The sequence below is a fragment of the Sorghum bicolor genome, chromosome 9 (assembly GCF_000003195.3).
Source record: "Sorghum bicolor cultivar BTx623 chromosome 9, Sorghum_bicolor_NCBIv3, whole genome shotgun sequence".
Taxonomy (NCBI): domain Eukaryota; kingdom Viridiplantae; phylum Streptophyta; class Magnoliopsida; order Poales; family Poaceae; genus Sorghum; species Sorghum bicolor.
The window spans coordinates 57,147,798-57,162,599 of NC_012878.2; the positions used below are offsets into that span (position 1 = coordinate 57,147,798).

General features: G+C 42.4%; 2 protein-coding genes across 2 annotated transcripts; one reads left to right on the forward strand and one right to left on the reverse strand.

Moving 5' to 3' along the window:
* LOC8074593 (NAC domain-containing protein 73) lies at nt 4,407–6,273 on the forward strand. Its single transcript, XM_002440200.2, has 3 exons — nt 4,407–5,008; nt 5,194–5,389; nt 5,521–6,273. The coding sequence occupies exons 1-3, from the start codon at nt 4,856–4,858 to the stop codon at nt 6,141–6,143; spliced, it is 972 nt and encodes a 323-aa protein (XP_002440245.1). The 5' UTR covers nt 4,407–4,855; the 3' UTR covers nt 6,144–6,273.
* On the reverse strand, nt 6,495–13,886 carry LOC8063593 (guanylate-binding protein 1). Its single transcript, XM_002441471.2, has 14 exons — nt 13,516–13,886; nt 11,958–12,119; nt 11,618–11,683; nt 11,340–11,483; nt 11,054–11,167; nt 10,855–10,956; nt 9,632–9,817; nt 9,434–9,523; nt 9,219–9,353; nt 8,930–9,052; nt 8,744–8,829; nt 8,031–8,643; nt 7,807–7,884; nt 6,495–7,734 (listed from the first exon to the last, which is right to left on the reverse strand). Exons 1-14 carry the CDS (start codon nt 13,765–13,767, stop codon nt 6,730–6,732), a joined length of 3,156 nt encoding a protein of 1,051 aa, XP_002441516.2. The 5' UTR covers nt 13,768–13,886; the 3' UTR covers nt 6,495–6,729.

The window sequence follows — 14,802 nt, forward strand, 5'->3', positions numbered from 1 at the left end:
GAAAGCTTTCAAATAAACACTGGTGCTCAATCGAAGAACGATTTCAGAAAAAGCTGAGTAGTTGGAAGGGGAAACTTCTTTCTTCGGGAGGTAGACTAGTGTTGATCAATTCGGTTTTGTCAAGCCTGCCAATGTTCATGATGTCTTTCTTTGCCATTCCTAAAGGAGTAAGGAAAAAGTTGAATTATTATCGATCTAGGTTCTTCTGGCAATGTGATGAACATAAGAGGAAGTACAGGCTGGCTAAGTGGAGCATCCTGTGTAAACCGAGATGTATGGGAGGAATGGGGATATTAGATTTGGAGACTCAGAACCTTTGTTTACTTAGTAAATGGTTATTCAAGCTTTTCAATGAGGAGGGTCTTTGGCAAGATGTACTCAAAAGGAAATATGTCAAAGACAGGTGTATATCACAGTTAGAAAAACGTCCAGGGGATTCCCACTTTTGGTCTGGGCTAATGAGTGTAAAGGATTTGTTGCTACAGTTTGGTAAGTTTAAAGTTAACAATGGGCAACAAACTAGATTTTGGGAGGACATGTGGATTGATCAACAACCGTTAATGTGTAGATTTCCAGAGCTGTACAGAATTGTAAGGAAAAGAGGGGTATCAATAGCGAGTGTTTTAAATTCAACACCACTGAATATCTCTTTTAGGAGAGGTTTAGCAGGGGAACGACTAAATGAGTGGCTAAAGCTAGTTTCTTTAGTTATTCCAGTGAGCCTAAATAATGACAAGGACAACTTCATTTGGCAAATAAAAAAGAATGGAGTTTTCTCTACGCAGAGATAATGAAAAGAGAGAAGATTTCAGGAAATGAAGTGTTCTGGAAAGCAAAGTTACCCCTGAAAATTAAAATTTTCCTTTGGTACTTAAAGAAAGGGGTGATTTTAACAAAGGATAATTTAATTAAGAGAAGATGGAAAGGAGATGCTAGGTGTAGTTTTTGTGGGTTAGATGAAAATATCCAACATCTTTTCTTTGATTGTCGGATAGCTAGGTCAGTTTGGAATACGTTGTTCATCACCTTTAACTTTCAACCACCGAAGAGCATTACCCACATGTTCGGATCTTGGTTAAGGAGATTCGCTCCTGGACTTAGAAATCAAATAATAGTTGGGGTTGCTGCCATTTGTTGGGTATTATGGTTGAATAGAAACGATGCAGTATTCCAAAATCAAGCTACTAATTCTTGCTTGCAGGTACTTTTCAGGGCGACTTTTTGGATCAGACAATGGTCCATGTTGTCTAAAGAGGAAGAGGGAAGAAATATGAAGGAGGACTGTAGGCGTCTAGAAGGCCTGGCGCTGCAAGTTTTTGGTTCTAATTGGTGGAGGAACCAAAAAAGGATAGAAAAGTAAAGTCCAGAAGCTGGCAGCAGGCATCTGGAAGGAGTGACTACACTTTTGAGGTCCCTGGTGAAGTATCAGAAGGCTATGGAGGTGGAATCAGTTGATTGAATTTGTTTCAGTTAGCTAATTGGATGTGGCTTAATGTCCCAGATGGTCACTGGGCTTGTTTTGTTAGGCTTCCATTTAGTTTGATCACTGAGCTGAACTTTGGGTTGTGTCTCATCTTTGTTGTAAGGTTCCAGGTACTTAAACTGAACTCCCTGCTTAGCAGGCTCGAGGCTATGCCCCACTCTTGTAAGGTTTGGTCTTAAGCAATCACTTGTGATTGTGAAGGCCGGAATGTTTTGATTCCTTTATCTAAAAAAAAGTCTACATGGTGCCCATGTCACTTCGTCCAAGCGTCGCCGACGCCCCTCTCTACTCAACTAGCGAGTTTAATTGATTTCCAATCACTGGATCTTTGCTATAACTTCAACCAAGATGACCTCGACCTTACTAGGGTTTTGCCTTTTCGATTTGGGCCTGGCGAGAAAAGGATTGGCAGGAAGCATGTACTAGGAGTGGCAAAGGTAGGAGTCAGGACTCGGGACGCACGGCAAGGTGAACACCACAACTCGTACCAAAATCAACCCAAAACAGGGCAGGGGGAAATGCGGAACCTGGTTTGTATTGAGTGCGAAAAGTTACAAATCAAAGATTTAGTAACTTTACTTTTTCACATTTCCTATCCTACAGGTGTCTGAAAGTGAAAACAATGAACTACCAGGGAGAAGGCGTTCGGCCAGGGTTGACAATGAGTATTGATCGTTGGATTTGAACTAGGTGGATAATGTTGCATTTTTAATTTTTTATGACTGATACAATCATCATGCTATAGACTATTTGGAAAGTTAGAAATGAAATCATATTCAACAACAACCAGATTGGCATCTAAGACTGTAAAACTCTGTTCTTCCAGGAACTAAGGCTGACCTCCTTAAGGGTAAAAGGTAGCTTAACAGAACTATTTGATCAATGGATCCAAAGTCTTCAGTAGATCATTACCTGAGCCTGATTTTCTTCATATCTTATTTTGTTTCCTAATTGTGTACTCTTTATTTTGCTACCTTTCTGTTTAGCTTTTCAGTTGTAATGTTCAAAAAATTTCTCCCTTAATAAAACCACTGTAGGGGCTGCGGCCCCTCCAATTTCATAAAAAAAACTAGGTGGATAATGTTTGTCACTTGAAAAGAATATAAAAATTAGACGCATATGGTTTAGCAACTCTCTTAATTTTCAAGAAATTGTTTCACCAGGTTCCATATTTATATATTTTTCGTCTCTAACATTTTGTAACTTTAAATTCCTTTCGTCTTAATGAAACACGGGGAGCCCTGTTCGCGAAAAAATATACGTCTCATTTGAAATCTACAACAGCACCTGCACCTGCAACTGTATGCCATTTGCCATAATGCCATATGCACGGCGTCGCTGCTGGTGTGGTCACCCAGGGTGTACTCAGATCGAAGAGAGAGTAACATACAGGCGGAAGTACCAGGCTGAACAACTAACCTTGATCTCACTCACGCATGCATATGATTCTATATCTCATTTGCCTGATTATTTTATTGTTTGTTTAGACAACATATAATGTTATCATTGTTGGCTATAGGAAAAAATATAAATTATTTCTTATGAGTTGTCATTTTAATTATACTGGCTGATTGTGTAAGATGTTGCCTGAAAATTTCTAAAAATCAAGCCGTCCGAAATATAGCAACTCCTGTATTTGCCACATGCACAGAAGCATGTTCAAGCCAAGAATAAGACATTTACATAAACTCCCTCCATTCCAGAAGAATACAGCTCTAGCCACAGTGCTAAGTCACAAACCATCTTTGGGTTAACTAAATCATAACACAAATGCACTAGATGATATCAATTAATAAATATTATTAGATTCATTATACACTACTGGCAACTAAAATTTCTCTATGGGTGTGAAACCGATAGAAAATTATTTAAACCAGTTTTTCTATCGCTTTACCGACTGGACAAAAGTGATAGAAATAAAGCAATTCCTTATCGGTGTACTAATCTCCCTATGAGTATATTAGTTTCTGCGTCGGTTTGACGTCGACAGAAAAATTCCCGGCCACTGGCAAAAAAAAACAAAAAAACAAAAAAAAAGACCCATATCTAGAATTATGGGAAACAGAAATTTCCCTACTGCTTTGTATTGATATTATTTTTGTAGAAACTTATTCCAACTTGAAATAGTTTGATTTGAGCCAAACCCAGAATTGCATGAATGCATTCGAGAGACTAGTGTACAGTAACCCGAATGCACGGCCTGGATCATCGGTAGTCCAGACCACAAGTCAGTAAGTACATAAGGTGACAGGAGAGGATATGCAATAGGTAGTGTTCATCAATCATCATGCGTGCCGCGGCTGCTCTTAACACGTACGGGAAGGGCTCAACAGCCTCGATCGATCGATCTCGTTCACGCACGCACGCACGCATGTTTTTCTCATATTTGCCAAATGCACACTTGGAAGGTTGGAACACTGGAACTAAAAATAACAAGTTCGATGTATACACGCACGCATGTTTCATGTACTTGTTGCGCCGGCGCAGAGAATCCGGCCGGGCGCCGGCCGGCCCCTGGTTTCCTTCTCACGTATACGGAAGAATTTGCGGTGCCTATACGTGAGGACTAAGCAACATGCCATCATCTACTACCTACTACTGTGTATGGATCCTAGCTACCTTTCTTGCTTGCTCGTGCGTTTCTCTTACCTTCGCTGTTCTACACACACTAGCTGCTAGCTCGTACGTACTTGTCCCGCCGGCCCAAACAACGTAATCAAAGATCGAGGAGAAAAACTAGTGCCTGCAGCTATATCGATCGATCGCCGTCTTATTGGGATCGATCGATCGAAACCACCGTGGTTGTGGATCGAAAGTAGTTGCATTTGCATGCGCGATGCATGTGGATGTGGATGTGATTGTACGCTGTTGTGTGTACTAGCTACCGTCGATCAGTGGAGGGATCACTGTGAGCGAGCGAGACAAGACGAGACGAGGTAGTAGTAGCCAGTGTATGTTGTACGGTGGTGGTGTGTGATCGCGGGTAGCTTTTAACAGGGACAAGCTATCTATCTTGCAGCTAATAGCTTCCTTCTTTTTCTCGCCCTCTCAGCGCTCTCTTTCCTTGACCAACCCCGCTTTGTTTGTTGTTCCCCTCTCCGATCCCTGTCGTCGATCGCCGTCTCCCTCCCCCCTCTCTTTATTTCTCTCACTTCGTCGTCATCGTCGTCGTCTTCTTTTAATTAACCCTGCTGCAGCACTCCTCCTCTCTCCGGCCGAGCCGCCCGGCGTTAGCTATTTGCTAGCTTTGTTTAATTGCCTGCTGTACTCCTCATGGAGATGCCGTTCTAGAGTTACTGGTGGTAGTCGTCGCGCGCGCGCTTCGTTGTTGTGGATCGAGAAGGAAGCAGCAGCTAATAAAGGTTGGTTGCTATGACGTGGTGCAATGGTTTCAACGACGTGCGCGCCGCCGTGGAGAGCAGCCTGTCTCCGGCCGCCGCCGCCGTGGGCAAGAAGGCGGCGGCGTCGCTCGCCGTCCTCGTCAAGATGTGCCCCTCGTGCGGCCACCGCGCGCAGTATGAGCAGGTACGTGTGTGTCCAAGCACAAGTACAGTGCATGCATGCGACGACTCGATCTTATTGTAAGTGTCAAGTGTCTGCGTCGGTGATCTGAATGCATGCATGCATCGCCCGGACTTCCATGTCATGCTGCTGCTTGCTGATGGAGGGCATGATCGATGAACAAAAATAATATAATGTGTGGTCGTCAGGAGAGCACGACGATCCAGGACTTGCCGGGGCTGCCGGCCGGCGTGAAGTTTGACCCGACGGACCAGGAGCTGCTGGAGCACTTGGAGGGGAAGGCGAGGCCCGACACCCGGAAGCTCCACCCTCTCGTCGACGAGTTCATCCCCACCATCGACGGCGAGAACGGCATCTGCTACACGCACCCGGAAAATCTCCCTGGTACGTACATACTGCATGTTTTGTTTTGGATCTGTGCATGCATGATCGATCCATCCATCGATGTGCTGCCTGCGATTGCAATAATCAGTAATCACTCGAGTGCTATATACGTACTCTTTATTTCATTTCAGGTGTGAGCAAGGACGGGCTTGTCCGGCACTTCTTCCACCGGCCGTCCAGGGCGTACACGACGGGGACGAGGAAGCGGCGGAAGGTGCACAGCGGCGACGGCGACGACGGCGGCGGGGAGACGCGGTGGCACAAGACGGGCAAGACGAGGCCGGTGCTGTCCAACGGCAGGCCGCGCGGGTACAAGAAGATCCTGGTGCTCTACACCAACTACGGCAAGCAGCGCAAGCCCGAGAAGACCAACTGGGTGATGCACCAGTACCACCTCGGCTCCGACGAGGAGGAGCGCGACGGCGAGCTCGTCGTCTCTAAGGTCTTCTTCCAGACGCAGCCCAGGCAGTGCGGCTCCGCCATGGCCAGGCAGGAAGCCGGCGTCGTCCCTGCCGCCGCCTTCACCGGCAGCAGCGACGCGCTTATTGCCGTCGGTCATCACCAGGGTGGTGGCGGTGGCGGCGGCCTCAGGGAAGCAAACGGCGGCGTTGATCAGTTCTACAGCCCAGGAGCAATGATGGGGTATGGCCAGGGCGTCCCAGCAGGTAACAGGGCACCTCCTGCCCCTGCTGCTGCTCCCCATTTCATGCCTAACTTTGCTGTGCATGCAGCAAGAGCTAGCTTTGGCCCTTGAATCGTGTCCAGGACAAGAGATTTATACACAGCTATCATATTTACCGGCTAAATAGACATTTAGGAGCAGGTCATCATGTCATCAAGTTGTGCTGGGACTGTATAAAAATACCATGTTCTTGCCCTCTTAACTCCACGTTCATTTACAATCTCCTCCCTTTAAAGTTCATTACGAACCCCTCCGTTTTAAGTCGTGCCAAGATTTGAGCAAGTCCTCAAGATGTATTTTAAGTACTAATTTTCTTTGTAAAAATTTTTCAGTTACTCCATTCATATGAAAATAATTCAATACATACATACTAAATGACATAACTGCTGGTCAAAGTATTATCCAAACAAAGTGAAATACGCATATTTCAAACCAACATCTCCAGCCTTTCTGTTCTCTATAGTAGCACATACGAAAAAGATAAGGGCAAAGCATTTCGATCACAACTCCTAACTGCAAACTGATACAAGTACTTAAACTAAGTTACATGATTGTTTCACTTCAATCTCGATCGTGTCAATTCAAGTTTCAACGCTACAGGAAAGTCTAGAAAGCATAAAGTGTAAGCACACAAGTATTACCGAGGAACGAGGAACTACTACTTGCCGACGACGTGCTTTTCATACAAGGCAACAATATCCTTCTTGTTCGGATTTTTCAACTGGAGGAGTTGAGCACCAAACCCGTGCTTGGTGAGCTCCTGCTTCAGTTTCAGCACAGTGAATTTGGTATAGTCTTCGGTTTCTGTCCCCTGCTGACTCCCGTTGTGAGTATCTTCACCAACAAACACGGAACCACCGTCCTCTGTGTGAGTGCTCTTGAAAGGGCTTGTTGTGCTTTTTGATCGTTTCCGACGCCTCACGCTGTCCTCATCGATATCCATATCATGTACAGACTCTGTAGCCTCGCCTCTTAAGCGCCTTGCAGAGGTCTTGAGCTTGCTATCAAGGGTGGTTTCTTGTTGGAGCATGTCCAGTTTGCCTTGAGTTGCTTGCAACATCAATGACAGGTCCTCTGCCCTCTTATTGGCTTCAGCGCATGCTTCACGTTCTGATGCCAGCAGACCCTCGAGCACTTGAACAGTGCTGGACCTTTGCTGGTTATTACGCTTCAACATCTCATCAATTTCTTTTTCCCGCTCATCAACACTTCTTTCAAGCAATGTGACCTTGGACACAGCATCCTTCTCTGACTGATGAAGTCTTTCAATCTCTTCGACCAGCTTAGCCTTGTCCCTTTCCAGAGCTTCAACCTGTCGCTCCATTCTTTCTATCAGTGCAAGCCTCTCCATTGCGAGCCGTTGAGCTTCCCCCTTATCCTTTTGAGAAGCAGAAGCTTCTGCACGAGCTACATCAGCCAATTCCGTTGCCCGTCTCGCTTCCTTTTCAGCTTCCTTGCATCTCATGTCTGTCTCATCAAACTTTTTGCACTGTGACAAATACTTCTCCTCAAGATGGTTCTTTTCCTGTTCCAGGATCCTGACTTCCTTCTCACGAGACAGAGCTTCACTTCTAATAGACTCCAGGTTACCAGTCAATGATCTGATCTCCTCCTTCAAAGCCAGTGAATCCGACTCGTGGCTCTTCAACTTTGCTTCAGTGGCCTGAATTTTATCATTGCAATATGAGACTATGTTGAGGGGTAGGGACAGGGAGATGATTGGAGAGAGACATACCTCAAGCCTCGATATCAAACTTGTAGCATGAATTTCTGTTTGACTAAGTTTTGCGTGTAATCTTGAAATTTCTTCTTCCTGTTTACACATAACAAGCAAATACAAAGTGACTAAGAAGCATATAACAAGACTTGGAAGAAAAATAACATTGAATATACCATAATTTTCTTTTCCTGAGCATTGAGAGAAAGAGTGTGCGCCATAACATTGAGAGAAATGATTACCTTCTCAGATAGTTGGTTAGCAAGCTCTGCCCTCAAAGCATCTTCCCTCTCTTGCACTTTCTTATTTGTGCGTTCCTGTGCTACAGCCGCTCTCTGCAGAGCTGTTTTGGCCTCACTAACAGCAACTTCATATTTGCGTTTCCACTCTGATGCTTCCTCTTGAGCAGAATCAGCTTGTTCACGTGTTGCCGACAATCTGCCCTCACTGATACTCACCCTAGACTCCAGAGAAGCAATTTGGGATTTTAACTTACTCTCATCTGCCTTTTGCTGCAAAATACCATGATCATATTTGCTCTTCCAATCATTGCATTCCCGTTTTGCAGTTTCAAGAGAAGAAGACAAGCTCAAGCACCGTTCTTCCAACTTGCTACTCTTGGTCTGAAGTTCAGTTATACGAATAGAGTAATCCTTCGAAATTTTCTGTTTATCATTCAGAACTTCCTCATAGCGCCTCACGTATTCAGCTCTATGACCCTCACTTGCTTCAAGCTGCTTCCTAAGCAATGCTAATTTATCATCACTTGAATTGCATTTCAATCTAAGGGCATTCCTTTCAGCATCTATATGCTCCAACTGTCTTCTGAAAAGGTCTAGAACAGGGCCAGCCAAACTGCAGTGATCATTCGAACAAAAGAATAAAATGATTATGTGAGATAATGAGATAATCATTCCACATTAACCAACAACAGAACAATTGAAGAGATGAATACCACTGCTGTAAGAATGTGGCTAGCCTTTTCCATTTTACAGGACCATAGGCCGTTGACTCATACTCTGTGAGCAGGCCATCAAGGAGCTGCAGTTAATCAAGTAACAAGGACATTACCATAAACAATAATGAAGGATAAGGTTCTTGACAATTAACTACAGCAGCAAAAAAGTTTACGCTGTCTTACTGTGACTACGTCATCTAACTTTGCATCTGGACGGTTACATAGTGCTCGCAGCTTTGATTCCATTTTCTGTACTTTATTTGAACATTGCAAGTCAGCTTCCAGAAAAGCATTCCTTTTGTAGTCCTGCATTCATGTGCTTCAGAGTTAGCCTACCCACGCATAAATAAAGATTATAATTGACAAGTAATTTACTTCAGCAATTGGCAGGCATTAATCAATGGTTCACGTGGAAGAAAATAGTTAGCGGGCATGCCGAGTCAAAAGTAGTTGATGGTAATAATAACATCACCTCAAAAGCCTTTTTGAGAGAACTGTGAAGAAGCTTTTCGAATTTTGTACGAGCTACCCCAGTGCCAACAGCAGAAGCATTAAAAGCACTGATAGCCTTTCTCATAGCATCTTCATGTGCTTCTCTCAAAGAATCCTGCAAACGCCAACAAGACAAAATAAATTCCAGAAAATTCAAAAGAGAGCATCCAGCAACTCACTTATTAACAACTCTACCTCTTCTATATGTTTTTTGTGGTCAAAAGAAGAATTGTAAGTTTGTACAGCAGAATCAAATGCCCTCTGACATTCTGCCTCCTCCACGCTCTGCATAAATAGAAGAATCAGATAACTTCTATCCAGAGAGGAACCCAATATCATAATAATGGTTTAACCAACATAAGCCACATTGCTGTAATTATAATCTTAATCTACCTGCCAAGATGAAGATATTGTAGGGACAGCACCGCTATTAATGGCATCAAGAAATGATTGTGTCAATCCAGCAAGGATGGGGCCTGTCATTGTACTAGCTCCAAGTTGCTTTGGTCTTGTTCGGTCAAGAACAAATTTCGTGAAAGCATCCAGACCAGATCTGAATTGTGGCCGGAAATTACTCAGCTGCAACATAGAAATTAGGAAAAATGCATGAACATCAATCTGTTAGAACAATATGATTACGGCAGAACTTGGATTATGATTCTAGCTTCAACTTGGATTATGATTCTAGCTTCAACTTGGATTATGATTCTAACTCTTGAAGGGACAAAGATAATTTATACATGCAGTCAATTTGTTTGAACTTTGGCTATTGGTATCTTATCCATGTGAATATTGAGACCGAAAATATAACACAATAAGTATCGATTTGTTTCAAGAGCGCACTTTCATAGAGTTAAATCTACAGGTTTAACAAAAATATAACAATGCATATCAGTGATTGTAGTTGTGTTAAAGACTGCCTTCTTGCACTGGTACCATGTAGGTGTATATTATTACCAATTTACCATGACAAAAATGTGTAGTTACTGGGAAAATGGACAGAATAATATAGTTTCACTATATATATATATATATATATATATATATATACACACACACACACATACAAGTGCTATTCTACACCAAACTACTATATACTAAACAGATTTCAGTATCCGCATTTCAGTATTTCGTGGTCCTAAGTGTAGTGTTGGATGATACTGAACACTCTCCAGTACTGCTCAGTATTTTTTCTGCTCAAATTTGGCTTGCGGTGTAGAATAATATTCTACACCTAGGGTGTAGAATAGCGCTACCGTATATATATATATATATATATATATATATATATATATATATATATATATATATATATATATATATATATATATATATATATATATATATATATATATATATATATATATATATATATATATATATATATATATATATATATATATATATATATATATATATATGTGTGTGTGTGTGTGTGTGTGTGTGTGTGTGTGTGTGTGTGTGTGTCATGTGGGTCCTTTGCTACTTGTATGAATGGAGAGCTTAGGAAAAGTTTGACTCTACCTACGACGGAAAATATGTCTTGAGCATTTTAAGTACAAGGTCACCAATAGCAGACAATCACTCTAGTCCAAAGAAGGAAAACAAATACTTACAGGAAGTTGATCAAGACGTTGGAGATCTTTCTCATCGTTCACAGGCCGCACAAGTGGAAAGCATTCCCTATCTGGAAAAAGTGCACGGATGGACTCCCGTATCTTCCAGAACAACAAAAGAAGTATAAGGATAGCCCATATGTCAAGTTACCTAAGCAGAAGTACACAACTACATTTCACCTATAAAAGTCTACCATACCGCATTCTTTGCAGATACGTCCCGTCCTCCGCCTTGAACAGGCCTCAGTGCTAGTTCTAGGTAATCCCGTGGAGTAATTTTTCTGTTGTCTTCTGTCAAATCCAGGTAGAAGTCCTGTAGGAAAGGAAGCACAATGTCATCGCATACAAAAGGTATCTGATGCATAACAGGGCCTGAGGTTATGTTTGACGAATTATAAGATGACACACAGCTTGAGAAAAATCAAAGCATTCAGCATTCAGCAGACATAATTAATATCAGGATTAAAAGGAATGACATGTCTTACTCGCAACAACCAAACAAAGACAGGGGAGAACTGCCCAAGTTCAGATGCAGTGGACCTTCCACCTGAGGCCCTGACACGTATGTGCTTTGTCATCTCCGTGACAAGTGAGAGACGATCCAACGCAGCTTCATCTATACCTCCCATCTAGAAGAAGTAGCAGAAGGCTCAGAGGATAGCGTCCTTTAATATGAAAAAATTACAACTAAAGCACCTAAGTATCAGTCTACAGATCCTTCCATGTTCCAAGAAGACTAATTCATTCATTCTAAAAAATGTACCTGGTTGTAGATGAACATGCTCGACAAAAGAACAGCCAAGGAAAATATTTGGATGCTATAGGTCCCCTGCCAAAAGGGAAAGAGTACGGATGAGACAACATTGCAAAATTACAAATTTAAGTAGTATATATTACACAAAAACAACCAAATAAAATCACCAGAAAAGTAAACAATAGTCAACAATCCTCATTGCTATGACTCACCCAAAAGTGCGGCTCAGAAAAAAAAAAGGTGTAGATCCAATTACAATATATCATAATTGTTAATTTCAATATATACATATCATTGTCGATGTCTGAAAGATAGGACGTTAATTCAAGGGTAAGCCGCTAATACATACCGTTTGGTCATAAGCATCAATTCCTTCAGTATCCAACAATACAAGACTGTATTCAGTTCCATCCAGACCAGTTCTCTTCAAAGGTGTACTCCACATCCACAGTCCCTTGGTGCAAGGACGATGTGTTGAAGCCACTTGAAAACCACTGCTTCGCCCAAGAAGCTACATTAGAGGGAATATTTTATCAGTGGTGCAGAGGATTAAACAAAAATAATGCACAACAAAAGAAAATCAACTTATATTAAAGCTGGGTATGGGGTATATAGTGACTCATAAGAGTGACACCTCATCTCAAATTACTAATACTTTCCAAATTTCATTTCATGGATCCAAATGCGCTTACAGAAGCTGAAAAGCATTAGCATACGCACTTAAAACCACCTAGAAAGTAGAAACACACATGTAGGAAATGGGAAAGTCTAGAATCTAGAATATCAAGAAGCAACAGCAGTTTTCCCATACTTTAAGTTTAATGAAAACCACAACATTCAGAAAACATTTAAAGACTTCATGCCAGTATGACCCTAGCAGAATGAAAATACTAATGAAGCATACAAAATATGAACAGTAATTAATAATGTTCCACTATATGCCATTTAAATTTAAAAGTGATCTTCACTCCTTGTCAATATGTATCACACCTTCCCCCACCTCACTTTTAAACCCCAATCAAATAACTGTTCAGCGAGTTGAGGCCCATAGTGATGTTTAACCAAACTTATGTGACCCTATTTCCTACATTTTTTTCAGATCCTACATAACCCAAGAACTGCTAACAAATGACTTGTGAAGCTTTTGTCAATTATTACTGTCTCACAATCTCAAGCAATTCTCCATATGATTTTGCAAAATCCTATGCTTAAAGAACCATGCATGCAAATGTAACGTTCATATGATTCCAAAACATAAACAAGGTTCACCGGACAAGTTGCATGATGACAACAATTACTAATCCTCAAAAGGTGAGAACACACCTACAACCAAAAACCCAATACTCCTACAATCAAGGCAAATCATTCACTTCCTAATAAAAGTGTAATACACTATTCTAATACCACGATATATCACAATCCTATAAGGTGGCCAAACTGTAGTTTAAGTGCATCAACTTCGTTTGAAACACTGGTTTTGCTAAAAAAACCACAGAAACACAACTTTTCATCCTTAACCATTTCATCAAGAATTAAGCCACCCACATTGCTTAATCCTTAATTTTCAATTCCCTTCCTCTGCCAGAGAGTTGCACGCATGTTGAGTTCTAGTATCATAATAATGCTTCTGACAAACACATCGTCAGCACGCAACATATTTCCAAATTGCGGGCAAAAGCTACAATTCCACCAGTAAATAAACCCTAGAATCCAAGAGGTTACCTAACAAACCCTATAAATCAAGTTGCAAAAATTATCACATCAACTTTCAAAGGTCCGCACAGAGCCCCAAATAAATCTGCCGGCCATATATCTAAGAAAAAACAACGCTGAAACCCTAGCCGCGCTCCGCACGACCGACGCGCGGACCCCAAAAAAAACTAAGCTCGCCCCGTCGCGCGCCGTACCTGGTTGAGGATGAAGCTCTTGCCCTGTCGCGCGCGGCCGCAGACGGAGACGACACCGACGGGGCCCTTGACGAGCTGCAGCGCCGCGACCGCCTCGGGGTCCATCACGAACTTGCCTTTCTCGTCGCAGTACGCCAGGCGCAGCGGCCGCGCGGGGCCCGCAACCGCGCCGCCGTCCCCGCTCATGGCGGGGGCCGCGTCTCCGGCGCTGGGGCTGGGGCTTCCCCCGCGGAGGCCCAGCATATGCAGCATCGCGAGGTCGCCGCCGATGGCAAGGGTTCCGTGAGCCTGTGTTTTCTGCTTTCAAAAATGGGAAGAGGGAAAAGGGTGTAGCCGGCCAATCGTGGGGATCGCGAATGCCCGCCCCCTCCCGAAGGGTTAAGGAAAAGCAGCGAAGCGACGCGGCGCGGTTGCTTGGCGGCGGATGGAGTTGGGTTGGGGTCGGTTCCCGCCGCTGCGCTGGAACGACGACGCGGGCCACGCGGCTGTCTTTAGTGGGCTTCACGGTCTGCGACCCTGTGCTGAGCTGGACTGTTGGGCCTTGGTCGGTGCAGAAAGCCTTCCCATTTCTTTTTCTTTTTTTTTTCTCCTCGTGCAGGTCCGTGCTGTGCGGTGCCGTGAGCTGAGAGCTGGCTTCACGGTCCGCAAGAATAAATGTTTAAGTCAGGTTTTTTCCTATTGCAAGTCAAAGTTTAGAGGCGTTAATGAATGATTGTACTGTCCTTTCTCCTTTGTCGTCACTCGTCACCCGGAGCAGCGTATCAAATCAAAATAATATAGGCCTTGTTTAGATCTAAATATTTTTTGGACTTAGATACTGTATCACTTTTGTTTTTATTTGACAAATATTGTCCAATCATGAAGTAACTAGATTTAAAAAATTCATCTCGCAAATTATAGACAAATTGTATAATTAGTTTTTGTTTTTATCTATATTTAATGCTCTATGCATGTGCCGCAAGATTCGATTTAACGGGAAATTTTGAAAAGTTTTTGGTTTTTGGGTTAATTAAACAAGGCCATAGTATTGGAAAGATATGTTTTGTCTTAAAAAAACAAGTCATAGTCCAAGTATCTTCCTTAAACTACAATCTCCTAAAACTAGTCATAGTCCAGTTTTGTCATTTTTTATTTTTAAAAAATGGCTAACATATAATAGGGTTTTAAGCAACCAAAAATATCTTCAAGTTTCTAAATAATTGAAGAAAAATGTTAAAGATAGATTGGGATACAAGAATCCAAAATAAAATATTAGAAATCATGAAAATATATCAACAGACTTTCAGA